The sequence below is a fragment of the Lolium rigidum genome, chromosome 6, assembly GCF_022539505.1.
Source record: "Lolium rigidum isolate FL_2022 chromosome 6, APGP_CSIRO_Lrig_0.1, whole genome shotgun sequence".
NCBI lineage: Eukaryota > Viridiplantae > Streptophyta > Magnoliopsida > Poales > Poaceae > Lolium > Lolium rigidum.
The window spans coordinates 173,328,471-173,341,652 of NC_061513.1; the positions used below are offsets into that span (position 1 = coordinate 173,328,471).

The 13,182-nt window shown below is 49.4% G+C and overlaps 2 protein-coding genes across 2 annotated transcripts; one reads left to right on the forward strand and one right to left on the reverse strand.

Annotated features, from left to right (window-relative positions):
* The first annotated feature begins 4,921 nt into the window (after positions 1 to 4,921).
* On the forward strand, positions 4,922 to 7,402 carry LOC124666260. Its single transcript, XM_047203603.1, has 2 exons — positions 4,922 to 5,118; positions 6,996 to 7,402. The coding sequence occupies exons 1-2, from the start codon at positions 4,937 to 4,939 to the stop codon at positions 7,180 to 7,182; spliced, it is 369 nt and encodes a 122-aa protein (XP_047059559.1). The 5' UTR covers positions 4,922 to 4,936; the 3' UTR covers positions 7,183 to 7,402.
* Positions 7,403 to 7,754: 352 nt separating this feature from the next.
* Positions 7,755 to 9,776, reverse strand: LOC124659845 (SUN domain-containing protein 5-like). The gene is made up of 4 exons (XM_047197667.1): positions 9,557 to 9,776; positions 8,230 to 9,428; positions 8,074 to 8,159; positions 7,755 to 7,986 (listed from the first exon to the last, which is right to left on the reverse strand). Exons 1-4 carry the CDS (start codon positions 9,774 to 9,776, stop codon positions 7,755 to 7,757), a joined length of 1,737 nt encoding a protein of 578 aa, XP_047053623.1.
* Positions 9,777 to 13,182: the final 3,406 nt, after the last annotated feature.

A 13,182-nucleotide genomic window follows, 5' to 3' on the forward strand; every position in this document is an offset into this window, starting at 1 on the left:
TGTCAGTGCTGCCCCTACTGATAATAGAGCAAAATAATATGTCAAACTGTTTTCATCAAGGAAAACAGTAGCGGTCTAATGATTTTCTCACAAATATACAAATTTTGTGCAATAGGAGAAGAATATATTTTGTAGATCATACCAACTAGGATTTGATGCTTCAGGAACAGCAGTGGCATCCCATATGACAGGAGCAGCAATGGGAGCAGAGGGAACGTAGTGTTGCACTATAATGACCATCAAATGAAAGGTTGCCTCCCGTATCACACGACATTCCAGGATCTCTCTGGGTAGAAGTGTGTCGCAGGAGACAATAAGCTTATTCTCTTTACTCATCCATTCAGACATCAACTTGGCCTCCTTCGCCATACCCTTGAAGCAAATCATTTTGCAGTTAGTTACCACTAGTTGGTAAGCAATCTAAAATGATATGAAAAGTAGACAAGACATCGTTATGGCCACGTACCAACATGGCGGCGGCAGCAGGAGTAGCAGTAACAGATTCACATGCTCTGTAGTTAATAAGATGTAAGGCAAACATTCGGATTCTATCACTCCTGTTGATGTCACTAGGTGCAGCACCAAGCCTCAGCATCTCACACATCAAGCCAGCTTCATTGCCAATACACTAGGTACCATCAATTTGAAATTACGTAAGAGTTCATATTAAGAAATAAATATCTACTAGGAAGAGTCATGCTACTTGCCCCCAAACTAACTGAGCTGTAGATGCTTTTTTGTTTTGTTTTGGTTTTTTTATTGAGCCGTAGATGCTGAGTCCAAACTCAAAGCTATCCGAGCGGACAGGAAGAAAAAGAAGCTTGTAAAACATAGACGAGGGGCAGTGTATAAGCAGCAAACCGACATGACCATGCTTAATCTCATGCAGTTACTCTTTGTGATGACTAATAGGTACGGGATGGAGACTCTTCTTGACATTATATGATGCACATGCTGACTTTGAAATTAGGTAAAAACATAACCTTTGGATATCGCGGAATTTTGAGAACTTTGGCGTTCACAGCCTACATGGTTCTGTATTGCTAATCAATTGATGGAACCTAATAGTTCATAAAACCATTTTCAGAGTTGCAAAAAGAAGAATACATTAATGGTACTCGTTATTACCTAAGGGTGACAGAACAGAACGTGCAACAGAAAAAAAAATCCAATCTGGTGAAACAACCAAGAATTTAATCGCCATTGCTCTAAAAGAGGATATTTTTTAATCTTTGAAGGTTAAATTGGTTCTTTAAGCGCAAATGTACAGTAGGATTCAACAGAAATAGCAGTTTGGTATTTTTTTTTTAAAGTAGGCTGCATAATGGTACTGTAGGAGCAGGCACATACCAATAAGGCAGACACTGCCGCATCTGAATATTCAACATTTGTGGAGATCAGTTGACTTGCACGCTGCTGGATCATGCGACTCAGGAGGAGAGTGCTGGCTAATCTGCGATTTCTCGGCAGAATCTTCCACATGCCCATCAATTTCTCATCCATCTCGATACACTTGAAACCATCAAATGCAATTTGTAAAAGAAAGTTGATTGCCAAACAGATGATAATAAGTAGTACAAAATGAAGTGGAGACGATCCTATTTGGCAAATGTAAGGAACTTACAAATTTTACCATAGCAGCCAGGTCATTCCGGCATCCACTGCCATATTTTATTCCCTTCGGCCACATTGTCCAGTGGAGTGCAGGGGATTTTTCTGCTCAGTAAGAGACTCGTGAGTATTGCGATGGTGATAAATCTCGAGGTGCGTTCAGTAGAAGCCCATTATTTCATCATCGGGCCTGCCCTCCAAACGATCTTGTACAAAATGAAAAGGCTATGCGGACGAGTTTGTTGATAAGATGAACTAAATAATCAGGATGCCCTAGCAAACACGCCTAGGTACCACGATTGGACGAGCTTACGCGGTGGAGCGGAATTTTGGTCGTCGGGAACTGGACCGGCTTGGCTTGGAGACGAGGGAAACACGCCTGCCAGCCACCGGCGTGGCTGCTGGTGTGGTACCGGCCGGGAGCGAATAGAGTGGGAGATCACCCTGTCTTTGGGCCCTAGGGTTTTGGAGGAGAAACGAAGACGATCGATTGCAAATCAGATCGCGCCATTCTGTTTGCCTTTTTTTTTTTCAGGTATCGGCTGCCTTCGGCGCTCGCTGCTGGCATGCCATGGACGCTGGCTTCTGGCCTGCTGGGCGGGGAGCTGGGATGGGCTAAGACGCGGCTCGACTTTTTTTTAACGAAAATAAGTAGAGATGCAGACGCTCACACATACTGATATGTATATACACTCACCTCTCGAACACACACATGCACACCCTATTTCTATATTCGCCTTCGAGAGACCGAGTCTAAGAAACTAATCCGACAGATCTTGAGATTGATGAAGTCACTACAGGTGTCTTGCTGTCGACGGGAACATCGTCTCCCACTGAAGAATATTCTGCCTTTTAATGAGACACCAAAGTGTCAAATCTGAGATTTGAACTCTGCTGGGCTGGGCGAGGCGGGCGGGGCTTTTGGGCGGCGGTGGCGGCGACCTCTATTCCGACCGAAAGAGCGGTGGCCGTTCGAGGGAGTAGTTGCGGTGTCGATGACCGGCGGTTTCTGGATAGGCAAGGTGGAAGGAAAGCACGGGGGACGCGATGGCGGCGATGGGTGGGAGTCGGCTCGGGTGGGGGTGGGAGGAGGGGGAATCGGTGCGTCTGGCTGGCATAAGGGTCCCACGGGAGTTTTCCTACGTGGACGAGGGTGCCAGGGCACCCGATGCACGCGCATTGTGAACGGGGCCGACACGGGTTTGTCAACGCTTCTATTGGGCTCGACATTGCGCCGACACTTTATTGGGTGCACCGGTGTGAGCCCAAAAACAACGTCGGCCCCAAATCGCTATTGGGGCCGCTATCGGGGCCGCCGGTGGAGATGCTCTAACAACATGGATGGGGAGAAATGCAAGCATGAAGCCGACGACAGCGATGCCCGCGGGCCCCATCACCTTCTTCGAGGTGTGATCATGGCCTTGCCCGTCCTTCCCCGTCTTGAGCACTAGCGGAAACCCTAGTTCCACCATTCAGATCGGCGGCGCGACTACGTCGTTCTCTTCTTGGGGGCATCTCCTAGGTGGTTCGTGATGTTCTCAATGCGCCAATTTGATTCGACAGTAGCCACCGCTTGCACCGTGGGCTTCTAGGGCGCTATGTATACCGTCACCGACGCGCTTTGTGATCGACACCTCTTTTGGTTGGGTTCGGCCCCGCCGCTCACTCGTAGTCGCTGACCTAGGCGCTTATGGGTGGACGGTATGTTGGCTTATGCCTTCCCGGAGTTTGAGTCGTTCATTTCAAGTTCCCGCCTTCGCTTGTGCCACGATCTAGTTGTTCGGTATATCGCCTCCTCGTTATTCTTGGTTGTAGACGGTACAAGGCAAGTCCTTGTCCTTTTTTTGCATGGTAATATGATTCTCATTGATAAATAAAAGACGAGATACAAAGTACGTATACACCGATCTTACAGATCTGAAAAGATAGGATAAACCTATGTGACAAACCAACGCCTATCCATCTTCTTCGGCACCACCGTAGCAGCCACCAAGGAAAAAATGGACGGATCACCTCTTCACCTGAGCTCGACGCGGCTCCATCGCTGATCATCAGCTTTTCGGACCTTAAATGTAGTTTGCCATAGGACAAACCATTGCCGTTGAAAGAATCATACCAGGGAAGCATGTCCCTTGACACGCCATCGAACTTCAGCACTGGCACCCACGCACGACGATGTCGGAGTAGGGAACCAGAACCATCAACCTTCAACCACGAACCCACCACAAGGTGCACCATCTTCCAGCTGTCACCAGTGCAGACCACCGTCTGCACGTACTCCTGGACGAATCCTCTCTGCTCCACCTTGGCACCGGAGACAACGTCGCAACAACGGGGACAGAGTAGGAGGAAAAAAACCATCTGATGGAGTCGCCGCCGCCGCCTCGCCGACACCATCCATGAACCCTAAAGCCATCGATCTGAAAGATCGGCAAGCACACAGTGCCACCAACTCAGAGACGCCGCCATGAAGGACAACGCCGGTGTGGGAGAAGAGTTGAGGCAGATTTATGGCGCCGCTCCCACCATCCCAACAGCGCGCCATGCCAGAGAACTCCTAGCCCTAAGTACCATGCAAAAAACGGGATTCCCCTCCCTCCTACCGCCGGAGCGGCAAGCGGAAGGAGAGGGGTCCAGCACAGTTGCCGGAGATTGGAGCAGGAAAAACTTTTCCGCCGCCGCCGTTTGGGAGACGCGGAAGACCTAATACTATGCAGGAATAAGAAGTGCAAGTCAGAAATCACAGTCCTTGTCCTTTGGTTTGTGTGGCTTGAGTTGTAAACTGTGTGAAGTTATGTTTGTACCGGGTAGCCTTTTAGCGTTGTAACCGTGGCCTATGAATTTTTGAAAATACACCTCCATTTAAAAAAAAAAACATCTTCCTCGGAAATACTGATATTTTTTTGAGCTGCTATTTGGAGAGCAGATATGCAGGTCATGGTCTCATGGAGTTGGTTTCCCCAAAAGGTGGAGCCAGGAGTGTGAGCCAACCGGGTTCCAGTGCCCAGAGAACCAGAACCAGAGCCAACGAACTGACGATACTACCCTCCGCTCACCCACCTGCCGTTTTCCCCTCCCAATCCCCGCACCCTACACCCTCACCATCTCGCCGCCGTCCTCCTCCCCTCCCCTCCCTCTCCATCTCCACCCTCCTCACCGCCTCCTCCCTTCCCCCCTCCTCTCCAAGGTACTCCCCGCTCCAAAACCCTAGCCCCCCTCCACCCAGATCAGCCGCTCAGCCCAATCCAGCGCCAGATCCGCGCAACCAGATCTGCCACTCTCGATTTGACCTGTTTCCGCGTGCGCATCGCAGGTTCCGGCGGCGATGGCGGCGAGGCTCGCGCAGCTGCGGACCAAGGCGGCGCAGGCGGCCGACTTCGCGTCCAAGCACGGCGGCGCATACTACAAGGAGGCCATGGAGAAGAACAAGCAGTACGTCGTGCAGCCCCCCACCGTCGAAAAGTGCCAGGAGCTCTCCAAGCAGCTCTTCTACACGCGCCTCGCGAGGTGACGCCCTTGACCGATTCTCTGTCCAATCGTTTGTATACATGTGCCGTGGTACACAGTGTGATTGGATCTGCTCGTGACTGAAGCAACATGGGTAATAAGGGTAGGTATTCCGATGCGTAAAATGGCGTTGTTAAGGTTTTCCTGGCAGTTGCTGACTAGTATCTCTCTTCCTGCTTGCATGCGTTAATCTATCCTAGCTGAACATGAGCATACTATGAGGTGATCCACTATTGGCTGGCAATGTGTGGATTTCAGTTCTGTTTCTATGTAGCAATTAGATACAAAATTCACTTTTCTTTTTTCTAGAAAGTAGATATAAAGTGTTCGATTTCTCGAGAATACGGGATCATGCGGTGATTTGGTTATTGGTCCTATAAGTGGCGTTTTCTATAACATATCCTGTTTAGGGGTTTATTGGGCAATGAACCCCGCTGCCACTTGTAATTGAATAATTGAACTAGCATACTTCTTCACGGGCCACTATCTATGAGCTTCCAACGCCTAGGCTCTAGTCAGGTGGAAGATCAGTACTATACCTGTAATTTCTGATTAGGCGGGCCTTATGCTACATTGGGCAGGGACTATGCCAGTTCTTTACGTGATGCTTGTGCTAGGCAGCTGCCAGGGCTGGATAGTTTAGCTAGGCGCATGTGGTGGGAGTGTCACATTCTCCTTGCTGTACAGCCCTCAGGTACAAAACTATTTATGATTGCAAAAACCTGTACGTGGATGGAAATGCGCCATATGAATCTTGAAATGATCTGCTGCTCCAATCTAATAAGATATATGTGGTTCTTAACAATTTGGTGATCAGGGATAAACCAGAATTCTGTAAGACCTGTATGCGGTGCATTCATCTAGTATAGCTGTTTAGGTAAAATCTTGAGAAGTTTATGTGTTGGCAGGCTGGCATAGTCTCTTGTGAAGTTGATATATGATGATATAAAAGCGAGGATACTTTGTATGATTCTGGAAATGGATCTTGATACATATAGCTATCCGTGTAACATTTTACAATTTTCTGTTTTGTTCACAAAGAAATTGACCCAACAGTTGCCTCAAAACATTTTAGTAAAATATAATCCTGATCTGAGTTACTGCTGGGAACACTATATGATATTTTACAGGTATTAGCAGGTTTGACCATCATAGTAAGACCTTGAGTATCTCCGCTTCTTGATTTTTTCAAGCTTAGTTTAGGTTTTCAGATTTTGGTCTTCGCACTAGCACTTTGTTCAAACAGTGCAACCTTGGCCTAGTGCATCTACATTACGGTTTACATTCTACAATTGGTGGTATCCTAAATGTGGTTATATAATCCAGATAATTCCATGTTGTCTTTCTAGGAATTGTTAGAGATTTAACTCTGTTTAGCTTGGCATATAGGATGGGATTGACACTTGACCTGGTCATAACCTTATATTCTGTTGAAAAATAGCGAGCTGTTTAGGTTGACATGTACTAGGGTCAATCAATACTGTCTTGGGGTTGAACTGAACGTCGGTTGGCTAGTGGCGTGAGTGCATGGCCAGTCAACCTGTGTACATGACCTGGCCTCCACAGTAGTGCTCGTAGTTGTCTTCATCTTCAATACAGAGTCACCAGGGCTAGTTGCCCATAGATGTGGTATTCTATTTGGTATACTTTTACGTGTTCGCTATGATGCATCACTATATCTTTCACGAATCATCACTTGATTATGCACATCTATGCTGATCAATGCAAGGAACCTTTGTTGTTATTTCTATGTAAAAAAAAATACCTTTGCTGTTATTTCTTGCCATTGTTCTTGTTCTGTTTAAGTCATTGTACTGTTATGGCTTTATTACTTTGGAGTCTGACCAGTGGCTTCTGTATATTGCTGTTTTCTTCAGTCTACCAGGCCGCTACGAATCATTCTGGAAGGAGCTTGATTGTGTGAAGCAGGTATGGAAGAACAGGAAGGACCTCAAGGTGGAAGACCTTGGAATCGCGACATTGTTTGGTGTTGAGCTTTATGCATGGTTCTGCGTAGGCGAGATTGCTGGCAGAGGATTCACCCTAACCGGCTATAAGGTCTGAATTAGATCTCCTGGCTAAGACCTTGCCTTATAATACACCATTAGCTGTTGCTTGTCGAAATGACAAAGATACCTGTCTTCTTTCACAATTTTGTTTCTGAAAAGTTTCTAGTGCTGAATGCCAGCAAGACGAGCACACCATTGTGACGGTGCCTCAATAATTTGCTCGCTCAATTGTCCATTTCTGTGTTCTGGAACTTGTTCCCATGACACCTGCCGCAGCACCCTTGTGGAGCCCATTTCTTGTTGCCGATGGAAGTGACTTGAGTATGGTGTTGGATAAGCTTTTCTTTGGCTCCTCCTGCATACCGTGTTGTATTATTTTTCATAGCGTGCTGTGAATCTTGTGCTGAAGTGCGTTCGTAACCAGTGCACAGAATATTTTCCTTCAAAAATGAAGCGTCACCATTCATTGATGATGCATCCGGTGTCCTTATTACCGGCATTTTATTTCTTAAAACAACACTAGCAAGTGCTAACCACCTAAGCCGGAGCAAATTTACACCGAAAGGCTACCTGAGGTAGCACTATCTTTCGAAGTCATTATTCCTAACAAAAACATGCCAGTTAAGTTTAGCTGTAGAGCAGCACGATGAGGGTGGTCAGACTGCTGGCCGCCAGCACCAGCATCCATCCTCTCCCAGCCCTCTCCTCGTCCTCCTCCTTGCTGGAGAAGAGCAGCAGCACCCGATCGCAGGCCAGCTTGAAGAGAGCCAGGCATGCGAAGAAGAGGCTGATGGACAGCACCGCCAGCTCCTTGTTCTGCAGTGTCTCCTGAATGCTCCTCATTTCCTCCACGTCCCACCTGCAAATCCCCATGAATCCATGGTTAAAACATCACGATGGCTTGGCTTACTCCGTCGCGGACCATTTCATGGATAGAAGTACTTGCCTCATCGCCTCGTTCTCCCTGACCAGATCGTCTAGTTTCCCCAAGACGCTTGATTTCCAGTCCTTTAGCTCTCCCAGATCACTCGCCTGATCAACAAGTTTGTCTTTAGAGTTGCTTCAAATTGTACGATAAGTTGAGGGGAGAATCGAGACGTACCACGTCGTCCTTCCAGTCGACAAGGTCCTTCACATCGGCCTTCATCTTCTCGAGCGCCTTGGCCGTCTGCGACATCCCATTCTGCAGGTCCGGCAGCTTGGCGCCGTACCTCTGGTTGAGCACCCTGGTGTACTCCTCCAGCGTCGACAGCCCCACCTCCAGGGACCTCATCTTCTGCATCAGGATCTTGAGCACCGCGTCGCCGTGGATCCGCCCCGACGACGTCGACTGCTTCGCCGGCTCCTTGGCCTGCTGCGCCGGCTTCGCGTCACCCGCACTGTTGGCGTTGTTCTTGGCCACGTCGCCGGTGCTGTCGTTCCGCCCGGAGCCGTCCACCTGCTTTGCATGGACCAGGGCGCCGGCGGTATCGTCGCGGCCGCCGCTGTCCTTACGGGCGTCGGCGGCTGTCTTCGCGGCGTCGGCGTCGGGGATGTTGCTGGCGATGAAGTCCTGCAGCATCTGCTCCACGGCGTCGATGCCGTACACCTCGAGGTAGCTGAGGATGCAGTAGAACCCGGAGCCGTAGTGGCTGGCGAGGCGCAGGCGGAGGTACCGCGTCCACCTGGGCTCGGGAAGCACGAAGCGCTGCGCGTGCTTGGCGTTCTCGGCCGTGAAGCGGCCCAGCAGCTCCCAGGACGCCTCCGCCGGGTAGCTCAGGCTGCCGTGGAGCTCGATGTCCTTGAAGTTGGAGGAGTAGTGCTCCAGGTTGGCCAGCGCCACGGTGTGGACAAGCGTCTCCTCCGAGAGCTCCACCACCACGAACTTGCCCTCCGCCGAGCAGGGGTTGCGGAGGTACCGGTCCTTGTCGCCGTCCAGTATGTTGGCGGCGCCCTTGGCCTCCTTGTTGTGGGCCAGCACCTTGGCGCCCTTGGACGCCGCCGCGTAGTTGTACTCGGCGCCGCTGGGCTCCAGCCGGTGCGTGGCGCCGTCCGCGACGCGATGGTGGTGCCGGCCGGCGGTGTCGTTGTCGGCCTGGCCCTGCAGGATGCGGCTCCGGAACTCGTCCAGCTCGACGAAGGCCGCCTCGGCCGACGAGTTGCCGCCAGTTGCATTGGACAGTGGTAGCGCTTCTTGGTGGTGCGTCGAGGAGGGGGGCGATTGGCACGTCGGGGAGGAGACGTTATCGGCGGGGAATATGTATGCCTCCAGTGGCATCACCTTGCAGTAGTTGTCGCGCTTGCCGTGCTCGCCGTAGAAATCTGACCGATCCGCCGATGAAGGGAACATTGCAAAAACACGAAGACATCGATCAACAAGAACGCAAACGCACGCATGATGCCGATCCGTCTTGCAAGGAGATAATCGTTGGTGATTTACTTTCAGTTACCTGAAGGGTCGGTCTGGCTGTTGAGGAACTGGGAGCGGAGGAGGAAAAGAATGCACCAGACGGAGAAGATGACCGAGACCGACACCTCGCGGAGGCCGCCGTCCATGGAGAGCGCATCCGTTACCGCCGTCGGCCCACCGCCGCCTCCCCTCTGCAGCTGATGATCCCCTCCCCCACCGCCTTTTCCGCCGCCGCCTCCTTCTCTCCTCTTCCTGCTCATGCATGCACCACCTACCTAGGACCGAGGTGATGACGAATTGGCAGGTCGATCGTTCTTGTTCGTCCTTCCCTTCTTCCCAAACCAAACACCAGGTACGGTGCCGGTGCGACGTTACGTTGTCGCCGTGAGAGCATGCGGCTAGGCCGGGGGGTCGATGTCGATCGGAAACGCGCCCGCGAGGGAGACGATGGAGAGAGAGGACCTCAGGAAGGGCTGGGGAGCAAGAGATGGAGCGGCAACTTAGGAGGCGACCGAGTGCGGAGTGGCAGGTGAATGATGGTGTCCATGCGCGCGGCGACGGCATCGGCAGGCACACGCTGCGTCTATGTGATTTTCCGGAGAGGGCACACGGTGTCTGCGCGCGGCACGGGCCTTAACTAGAATCCTATTTCCTTAAGTTGGGCTGGGCTAATATGTGGTCCAGTGGCCGCACTGAATTTTCTGGGGCACCTCTATTTTTTCTTTGAACAACAAAAGATTTATTACTTTAGCAACACTTCACATTTTTTTGAAGGATGATCAATATAAATAAGAGCAGCAAGCCGTCTCTTTAAAAACCTTTCAGTCCCCTCATATACCCTGATAAGGAAAAGTGTGCGTAAGAAACTTGTTGGCCTGAGAATTACACAATATACTTACAATCATCCACGATCAACTCTCGCGCATAGACAGGGGTTGCATCACACAAGACACCACTAAAACTTGATATACCTAAATGCGCCAACACATGTGCTACCACATTGCTAATTCTGTCTACTTTGGCGATTTTTATATCATTGTAGACTTGCAGAAGCTCGCGCCCCTCTTGACAAAGAGCCCAGTATGAGGATGATTCAGTAGCTGGGTTATTCATTGCTTGGACAACACGTAGGCAATCTGACTCCAGGGTTGCCGGCCAGCGATGAAAGCGTACGAGGTGTTTTAGCCCCTCCAAACTTGCTAGCATTTCCACCTCTTCCACACTTTCACAAAACGGAATAAATCTCCATTCCGTGAATAAGACACAGCCTAAGTGATCACGTATCACAATACCTAGCCCTGCATTTTTTGAAGCTACGTCCCATCCTGCATCAACATTAGCTTTAAAAGCCCCCTCTCCAGGTGCCGCCCACCCTGATAACTCAGGGGAGCCCTCAAGTCCTGTGATCGCTCCAGAGGAGAGCTTAGAATGGATAGCCGAGAAAGATTGTTGGTAGTTCACGATAAACTGTGCCGAGGCTGTCACTGATGCTTTCCCATCACCATGCACAATGTTATTTCGATGGTGCCATGCTCTCCAGAGAAGAAAAATAATCCTGCAGCGATCATCATCGCTTCACGTGCTTCCTAGAAGATGAAGCAACCACTCTTTCCCTGTCGTATAGAAAACGTCTTCAGGCGGGAGCTCCTAAATTTGACGGACCTCCTCCCGGAGGGCTCTTGCCAATGTGCACCGCACGAGAGCGTGATGACCATCCTCTATCTCCATTCCACAAATGGTGCAGGTTGGATCCATAGTTGAGATACGTCGGTGCAGACCGGAGCGAACCGCCAGCGTACCCGTTGCGGCCCTCCAAGCAAAGACCCGAAGCTTTTGAGGAACATCTGCTTTCCAAATTAGATTCCATACGCTTCGATTACCCAAAGGTTCAGAGCTCGACCTGCCATTATTGCTTGCATGAAGAAGCGGCTGCATCCGTAATCGATAAGCTGTCTGGACTATAAAAATTCCGCTGCTTTCCCCAGACCAAGCGATAAAATCCTCTGTTGATCTAGCAGTAAGTTTGATGTTCAGAATTGCAGTGACATCACGTGGATAGCAGCAGTCACGCACTCCTCATTCCATGTCCTAGACGTGGCATCAATGAGATCAGAGACCCACCGTTTCCTCGAGTTGCCTCGTCTCCCTTCAACTTTCAAAGCACCCCGCCGAGGAATCCAATTGTCACAAAAGATTCTCACTTTCGTCCCATCACCAATTCTCTATATAATTCCTTTTTTCAATAGTTCAAGGCCATAGACAATGCCCTGCGAGGTTTGCGACTAATTTTGGATGAAGGTCGTATCTAGAAAATCCCCAGCCGGGTAGTATCGTGCCTTCAAGAGCTTAGCACAGAGGTTGTATGGAAAAGCTAGTAGTCTCCATGCTTGTCTAGCAAGTAGTGCATGATTGAACACTCGAAGGTCTCTGAATCTAATTCCTCCCTGAGATTTTGGACGTGTCATTTTATCCCATGCCATCCAATGCATCCGCCTCCTATCTTCTTCATCTCCCCACCAGAAATTACTAATAATATGTTGTAGCTCATCTAACAACCCCATTGGGAATTTGAAGACATCCATAACCTCGTATGTGGCAATAGACTGGAGGACGGATTTAATAAGTATCTCCTTAGCACCAGAGGACATGTACTTCTCAGACCAGTCACTTGCATGTTTAGAGAACCTTCCTTTTGTTGATTTAAATTTTCCTTTTTTCATTCTCCCTTCAGGTACCGGTAGTCCTAAATATTTTTCTTCAAAACAATGAGTATCATAGTTCAGGATACCTTGGATTTCAGTCTGTGTTTTAGGGGCACATTGATCACCATACATAATGGAGCACTTGCCTAGACTGACCAGTTGCCCCGTGGCCTGCTCATAACGGTCCAAAACAGATTTGACGATCGTGGCTTGCTCCACTGATGCTTCAAAGAACATCAGGCTATCATCCGCAAAAAGAAGATGAGATATACCAGAGGCTCTCCGGCAAATATGTAACTTTCTGAACGAACTGTTTTCAATCTTCAATCTCCTTTCTGATCAAACACGACAAGCCATCATCCACAAAAAGGAACAAGTACGGGGAAAGAGGACCACCTTGGCGGATGCCACATGTAGGAGTAATGGGTCCAACAGATGTTCGTTAAAGCAAATAGAATACCGTACAGTGGTGACACATGCCACTACCCACCGTATCCACCGACTATGAATGCCCAACTTCGCTAAAACCCCTTCCAGGAACCTCCAGTCCACGCGATCATACGCCTTAGCCATATCCAATTATATGCACAAAAATTCCGACGAGCAGCCGATCCCATCTGGATAGAACGGATGCACTCGAACACCATTAGTGCATTATCAGTAATGAGACGCCCAGGAATAAAAGCACTGTGCATAGGAGATATAATGTCCTGGAGCAGTGGCCGCAGACGATTAGCTAGGCATTTGGACACTACTTTGAAGATAACATTGCATTAGCTGATTGGTCGAGAGTCCTTCATTGCCTCAGGTTCATTATTCTTCGAGATTAAAACAATCGTCGTGTCGTTTACCTCTTCACTCTTCAGGCATCACACCATCAGTAAAAAATCTTTGGGCTTCGCTGATGACTTCTTCTTTCAGGATGGCCCAGTTACGCTGAAGAAAACGAGCAGGAAAGCCATCC

Coding starts and splice junctions, on each gene's coding strand:
- LOC124659845 (XM_047197667.1), bottom strand. CDS start 9,776: ATGAGCAGGAAGAGGAGAGAAGGAGGCGGCGGCGGAAAAGGCGGTGGG. Junction 8,160..8,229: donor TCGACTGGAAGGACGACGTG/GTACGTCTCGAT, acceptor CTTGTTGATCAG/GCGAGTGATCTGGGAGAGCT. Junction 7,987..8,073: donor AGGGAGAACGAGGCGATGAG/GCAAGTACTTCT, acceptor GGGGATTTGCAG/GTGGGACGTGGAGGAAATGA.
- LOC124666260 (XM_047203603.1), top strand. CDS start 4,937: ATGGCGGCGAGGCTCGCGCAGCTGCGGACCAAGGCGGCGCAGGCGGCC. Junction 5,119..6,995: donor TTCTACACGCGCCTCGCGAG/GTGACGCCCTTG, acceptor TGTTTTCTTCAG/TCTACCAGGCCGCTACGAAT.